General features: G+C 45.4%; 1 protein-coding gene across 1 annotated transcript; it reads left to right on the plus strand.

The window, feature by feature from the left end:
- The first annotated feature begins 3,585 nt into the window (after positions 1 to 3,585).
- LOC122826791 (gamma-crystallin M2-like) lies at positions 3,586 to 4,394 on the plus strand. The gene is made up of 3 exons (XM_044109130.1): positions 3,586 to 3,677; positions 3,751 to 3,993; positions 4,069 to 4,394. The coding sequence occupies exons 1-3, from the start codon at positions 3,597 to 3,599 to the stop codon at positions 4,345 to 4,347; spliced, it is 603 nt and encodes a 200-aa protein (XP_043965065.1). The 5' UTR covers positions 3,586 to 3,596; the 3' UTR covers positions 4,348 to 4,394.
- Positions 4,395 to 7,463: the final 3,069 nt, after the last annotated feature.

A 7,463-nucleotide genomic window follows, 5' to 3' on the forward strand; every position in this document is an offset into this window, starting at 1 on the left:
CCTGTTGACTCCAACTTTTTTACTGCAAAACTATTTTCAGAATCATTAATCTGAAACAAACAGTTCAAGGTGAATTTGTCCACATGCAGCACCTGGAAAAGGAGTTCACACACCTGTGCTAGATTCTTCACAAAGATTACCAACAGATTCTCTGATTTACTTGAGGACTTTGACTAGGCCAATCTAACATATTATTCCATAATGGCACTAAAATAACCCGGCGCCATTATGCTGCAACATTTACATGCATCCCTGCTGAGTAAAAAGGCTCAATCACGTCCTTGGCATGTCAGCACCTTTTACAATCTGATTGAAGACGAGAACATGCAACGTTCTCGTCTCGTTTCCATTTCCTGGTGTAAACTGTTGATAAACTGCAGGTTGGTGAATCTCCCCGAAACGTGAACTTTTTTAGATTCCTCCATTTCTTTGAGATGAACAGAAGAATTAAATCATGGGTGTGTTTCCTTGGAAACTGATATGTAAAAGCTGTTTACTTTCCTTTGCATGTTCCTTTGATTCCACCAAGTGTCAGATCAAAACCTGCAAACATCCGTCATCTGACAGAAGAAAGGAGGAAATGCCGACATCCCAACAGCCATCAGAACATGCTTCCCTGTTGTTGTGGCTCAGGATTCCTCTCTGGCTATTATCAGCCACTACGGCACAGAGTCATAAAAGAGGCAAACGTGGCCTGTTTATCTTCGCCGCTGCCATTGGCGTCGAAAGGAGAGCGCCTGCTTCTAGGTAGATACCAAAAGGGACGACACAAAGGTGAGATAAACCGTTAAGACATTTTTTAACTCGTCAAATTTAATAACCCTCATCGGCGACACACAGGTATTCAACGTGCTGCTTTCTGGGGAAAGGTAAACACATGGGTCTGGTAAGCTCCTGCAGAAATCCAAAACACAAAAAGTCAAACCAGAGGCTGACACGCATTCTGAGCATGTCACCGCCACAATAAGATATACTCTGAATAATAGAATAAACAGATCCATTTTATTATCCCTTCACTCTGCCGCCGACACCTCAGCCCAACGATAAAACTTCCTTCCTGGCTCCACCTTCCCGTCATCCCTCATCCTCTCAGGCTTACCTGGCCCGCTCGACTGACACCTAGCATTCGGAAACAGCGAGAAGGGATTTAATCAGTCGTCATTATGGAGGAGAAGAAAGAGGCTGCGGCACAATGCTGACACAAAGACAGTCTAAGGGGATCTTTGTGCTGTAAATGTGCTCCTCACAGCGGCTGCGTGACAGCTGACGTGGAGCCCATGAAACACTGATCCACTGTTTCCTTGTAGAGACATCAGGGTGAATACAGAGGTGCTGCGGCGTGCGCTGAAAGCCGCCTCAAAGGCCTGAATGCTGCACAACACCTGCACGGCTGCTGCGGCGGATTAGGGTGTCAACGCAGACAAAGGCTGAAGGAACTCAATGCCTTTTGATTCAGCCACCAGCAGCATCCAATACGCTCTCTGACGTCCAACCACTCAACTTTATTATCACCACAGCGGCTTAGACGAACAAACTCATGACAGGTTATTGAAAAATATTTATTTGCAATGAAATAAATAAACATTTTTCAGTTAAAGTTCATTTCCGATGGATTAATCCTGGGAAGGTGACGCTTGTGGTTGTTTAGGAATAAATAAGCGGATTGAATTGAACCGTTTGGTGACACCTGCCTCTGGTTTTCCTGCAGAGGAAGGAAAAATGAGGAATCTCTCCCATCCGCTGCAACAGATGGACGTGGAAATCTGGGGATGCTGCTGAGACTTCGGCGTGAGAAGTTGGCCGGACGGTGAAGGAGAGCCGGCGCCTGGCAGCGCCGCAGACAGCCGGGCTTCATCGGCGCTGCTGACATGGCCGCCGCGCCTGGGAGCCGCCCTGAAGACGTCCTGCATCCCATCAGCAGCTGGACCATTACCCCGCTTCACTGGCAACCGCTAAGGTTGCAGCAACTGGCAAATGTTGCCGTTTCTGTGCTGGCCTGGCAACCAACCACCTGCAACACGCAACATGGAAGAGTTGCTTTTAGCCAGCCAGCCAATCGTCATTATGGAGAAGGAGAGCCGGAGCTCTGCTTGTCCGTCTGTCCGTCCGTACGGACCGAAGGCCAATGAAGGGTTTCCTTTCCATCAAGCAAGATGCACATTGCTGGATTTTAAAGTTTAAATGAATTGTTTTATCAGTTTATTTGTGCAGCGCGTTTCAGCATGAAGGCCGTTCAAAGTGCTCTGCATGATAGAAACAAAAATAAAGCAATAAAAACGTCATGCAGTCACCAACCGAGGAACCAGGAACAGACGTCACATTTTGTTATCAAGATCTTCAATAATTTGGCTTCCAGTTATTATAAGTTAAAAACAACTTTCAGCAGGTGTGTTTTATGACAAAGAAGATTTCATTTGATAATAAATAAAGAGTTGTTGTTAAAATGTTTGTTTCAGGGTTTTTAACATCTATATTGTGTGAAACGTCAGTTAAGCAACAGAATGAGTTTGGACCTGATCATGACCTCATTGATTCCCCAACCTTTGATTATTGGATTATTGATTCATTTCAAAAGTACTTTATTGATCCCAATCAGAAATGAATCTTATATTGAATATTGTAACCCCTGGCATTCCCACAGTGACGTTATGATCCGTCCGGCGCCGAGGGCGGAACAATCCCAGGTAAAAGGAAACTACATTCCTCCACTGTTACATCACAATAAACTACTTCCTGTTTCCCTCCCCACTCATTTCCTTCATTGTTTCTGATCAAAAAGCCCAAAACGCTGCAACTTTTACACTCCAAGATCTGGCAATACAACTCGATTAATCATTTCTGATTGTTATGGAGTCTGATGATAAAACATTAATATGCAAGTAAACATCCGGCTGCGGTGCCTGTTTTTCCTTTTTGTCAAAGACAACAAGGGTTTGTGTTGTTAAGAAATGTCAGACATTATTTATGGTTTGGAACTGAATTTATATTAAAACATTTTCTTTTCCTTTTCAAAGTTGATTCTGAAGCAGAAACCAGTGATTGTATGAAGTTTAGACGGATGTTATGCTGAAATTATTATTCTGATTACTGACCAACATATTGTTATTAAAATACAAATAAAACAGAACAATTTGTATTTTTTCTAAAAGATATTCCTTGTGGTGCCAGTTTTATTTACAGTAAGACATAAATATCTTTTTATTTATGATATTTTATTTAAGCAGGAGGAAAGAAAAGAATCAAAGTTACTGCGAAACATAAACAAGACTAATAAAAAACGTGAAGTTACATTTATTAGTACACCAGATTTAAGTAATGAGTGATTTCAAAATGCTTTTTGTCATGAAATTATCCCAAAGTCATCAGAAAAGTCTCGGGTCGGGAGCGACTGAGGGAACATTCTCCATCCGAGTCCTGAACTGACAACTTTTCCCAGTCACATGGCTTCATCCATTCACACGTTGTCAAAATGACAGAACGGCTTTTCTAAACACTAAAAGACAAAAAAAGCTTGCTGAGTGTGGCGTTCTGCAGAGGGGGTCAGTGGTTCTTTACATCTGCTCAGGTATAAAAGGAAAGGGTTAAACCAGGTAGGAATGCACAACCAGAGCCAGAGCCAGAGCAAGCACTCGTCTGCAGCCAACATGAGCAACACCGACATGAACATGAGGGGCAAGGTAGACCCAGAACCTCTGCTTTCATTTCACCGTTTCCTGCTGCTTGGTTGTAAAGCGTTTCTCTGTTTTCCAGATCGTCTTCTACGAGGACAGGAACTTCATGGGCCGGTCCTATGAGTGCATGGGCGACTGCGCCGACATGCACTCCTACATGAGCCGGTGCCACTCCTGCAGGGTGGAGAGCGGCTGCTTCATGGTCTACGACCGGCCCAACTACATGGGGAACCAGTACTTCTTCCGTCGGGGCGAGTACGGCGACTACATGAGCATGATGGGCTGGAACAACTGCATCCGCTCCTGCCGCATGATCTCCATGGTACGTTGCTTCCTCTCCGCACAGCGTTTGTCCCTGACCCGTCCAAACCCAACCTGAGTTTGCTTGGTCTTTCAGTACCGGGGATCCTACAGGATGAGGATCTACGAGAGAGAGAACTTCGGAGGCCACATGCATGAGTGCATGGACGACTGCGACTCCTTCATGGACCGCTACCACATGTCCGACTGCATGTCCTGCCACGTGATGGACGGCCACTGGCTGATGTACGAGCACCCCCACTACAGAGGCAGGATGATGTACATGAGGCCCGGGGAGTACCGCAGCTTCAGGGAGATGGGCTACGGAGGCATGAGGTTCATGAGCATGAGGAGGATCATGGACTCCTGGTACTAAATGTTTCATCTGAAATACCGCTGGAATAAATTTCCCTGAGCAGCTCACGTCTTTGTCATGATTATTGATCAGAAAATACAGTAGTTGAGTCTGGGTTAACACACTGCAGAAAATCACTTATACAGAACCTGTTTGACAGCTTGAAGTAGGCCAGTGGATCCCTGCCTGTTCATTCTGGATTCATGGACGTTTCCATGGAGATCTGCCAGGACCTCTTAGAGAATATCCAAAATGTTCAGAGAGAAAAGCAGCTTGGGAAGCTGAAATAAGTCGAGCTGCTATTGGCTCAATCCAGGAGCGCCAGTCATTGTCCTTGGTTCTCATTGGTAAGGTCAGAGGTCATGATGCCTCAGTAAGAAAGGCAGGGAGCCAAAATGGCCTCCACTGTGTGATGATCATCTGGGATCTCCTGATCCAATGGGCTCCATCAGCCTGAACGGCTGAAATGTGGATCTTTAAACCCAAACAGGACGTTCACTAATCCATCAGTCTGAGTTCCCCTGTAGAGGACTCCAGAGGTATTTCCACTCTTACACCTCCTCACTAACGGTTACAGAATAATGAACTGTTTTTCTCTCAGGCTTTAAAATGAAACATCAATCTGCTGCAGAATCACAGGCCGACCTCTGACCTTTCAACAGCTTCTGAACAACAACCACAGGACTGGTTCTGACATAGAGAACTGGGACTTCTGTGTTTCAATAGGAACCTTCTCATCAAGAGGTCAGAGGTCATGTGTGGGGCTCCCCAAGGTTCAATCCTAGGACCCCTCTGATTTAATATCTATAAGCTCCCATTGGCTCAGGTTATAACAGGAAATAAGATCAGCTACCATAACTACACAGATGACACACAGCTCCACATTAAGATGTCACCAGGTGACCTTTGACCCCATCCAATCACTGAACAGATGCTGAGATCAGAGAAATCTGTGGACGGGCCAAAACTTTCTGAACAGAAACTGAAGTGATTAAAGATGAAAGATCTAGAGTTATAGATCTAGTTTTATAGATCTAGAGTCAACGCACAGCTTCAGTTCTTCCAGTTGTGAACCAGAGATCAGGCTAACCTCTGACCTCTGACCTGAGCCTCCAGAGCCACACAAAGTTGGATCCAAAGTGGGCCTTCTACCAGGAAGTTTCTGCTTCTTCTACATGTGAATCATCTTTTACCCCCAGCTGAGAAAAGACCCATATGGGAGAAAGTGGTTGGGACCCATCCAGCCGTTTGTCTTCACAGGTCGGACTAAACACTCAGACTTTTCTTTATTGCTGAAACGTGAGATGCAAATAAACTCAACTCATTTGGAGAAATGAACAAAAGAGATTTTCTAGAAAAGTGAAAGAGATTTTTTTGTTTCATCTCTGCAGTAAATCTGCAGCCTTCCTCCTCCCTGATGATGATGATGATGATGATGGATAAACTTTGTGTCTGCAGCAGAGCGATGCTCCATGTTGGTGTACCCTCTAACACCAGTGTGGATATTTGAGAATCGGTGTGTGTGTGTGTGTGTGTGTGTGTGTGTGTGTGTGTTGGACGGGCCGCGGAGCGAGGAAGGCTCTTAGCGTGGAATGTGAGGGATGTTATATAAACACATTACCAGCAGTACCAGCGTTCAGCCGTACACACTGCTGGCGCCACTCCACACTGCATTAGCTGACATTTTATACAAAACCGGTGAAAATGGGCCGTCTGAGGGAGCGACCCAGGGCTTTTCTGCTTCTCACCACACTCTGTTTGGGTTCAACTTGCTCTCTTTTTAGCCTCTGTCAACTTTTGATTGCTAACTGTGCCTCCCTCAGGGACTGTCCAGAGGTGCTACGCTCATTCTGGCTGCTTATGTGAGCTGACAATTTAAATAGGAAGTCTGCAGAATTTGGTGATTTACATCAAATACCAGAGCAGGAAATTTGCCAAAGCACCGAGTGTGATCTGGTTACAGGACAAAGAGAAAAGGAGACATTTCCATGCACCATAAACGGTAAACAAACGAGAAAAAATCAAATGTACACACATGTTCTCCTGCACACGCCAAAACCAACACACCGACTTTGAAAAAGTAATTAATTCCAGATAGGACGCACATGAAAGGCAGAGGGATGCTGTGAACATTAAAAGGCACAAAAGCCTGAGCGTCTCTTTAAGGCTTTCTCAATCCAGGCCATTCTGAACGGGATTCAATAATGTCCAGGTTTGCTTGTTTGGAACTTCAAAGTTTTCTCAGCAAACGGCTTAAACCCGAGACGGAGAGGACGAAAACACAGACAGCTCGTTAAATGTCACCGTTCGCTTTATTACCTTCTACTCCTCCTTTGCTGCAGCGCCAAAGTGCTTTCACTGGTGGGGAGCAGGAGGAAACCTGCGCTCTGCTGCCATTGGATACTCAAGAAATCAGGCATCGCAAGACAAATGACCACTGTCTGGGAGAGAGGGCCGCGTCTGCTGAAGGCTTTGAAATTTCTGCTGCTGACCAGAGAGCTCAAGAGGTGCTTCACATGACAAAAGAGGGACTTTTATTCTGAAGTCACTCAGGGGCCGGCAGGCTTCATTTTAAATCCTCAGACATCAGCTGAAACAAAATGGCAGAGATGAAGGTTTCTCCCCAGAAACACCAACAGAACCAGATCACCAGGCGTTTTCATCCTGATCTGACCAGAACCCGTCCTTCACTGGAGAACCTCACGGTTCTGCATGGAGACTCGTTTTGGTTCTTAAGAGTCAGAACTTCAGCAAATGTGGCGCTTTGGTTCAAGTCCAGCAGCCATTGGATTAAATACAGTCAGGCTGCGTTCCTGTAACTGTAAACCTGGAAGCTTCACAGGTTCAGCAGAAATATTCACACCGCTTGAACCTTCCACCTTTTACCCCATCTGACCAAAATAAATGAAAAACTAATCTGCTTTATGAAGACCTGACTAGCTCTCAACCACCAAGCCCCGGTTGGTTACTTAGCATTAGCAGAGCTTCTAGCTTTAGCAGCTGAGACGACAGAGACACAAACTGTTCTGATGAACAGGAAGGTTTCCAGCAGGGCAGCGAGTTTCAGGTCCGAAGAAGAAATGAGAGCCGCTGGGTTAGCGAGGGAAGATGCTAGTCGCTACGATCGACGGCTGATT

The sequence above is a fragment of the Gambusia affinis genome, linkage group LG23, assembly GCF_019740435.1.
Source record: "Gambusia affinis linkage group LG23, SWU_Gaff_1.0, whole genome shotgun sequence".
In the NCBI taxonomy this organism is placed as follows: domain Eukaryota; kingdom Metazoa; phylum Chordata; class Actinopteri; order Cyprinodontiformes; family Poeciliidae; genus Gambusia; species Gambusia affinis.

Bases quoted from the DNA above. Each gene is read 5' to 3' on its own strand.
- LOC122826791 (XM_044109130.1), top strand. From the start codon at position 3,597: ATGCACAACCAGAGCCAGAGCCAGAGCAAGCACTCGTCTGCAGCCAAC. The intron at 3,678-3,750 runs GTAGACCCAGAA...TCTGTTTTCCAG, and splicing joins ACATGAACATGAGGGGCAAG to ATCGTCTTCTACGAGGACAG. The intron at 3,994-4,068 runs GTACGTTGCTTC...TTGGTCTTTCAG, and splicing joins CCTGCCGCATGATCTCCATG to TACCGGGGATCCTACAGGAT.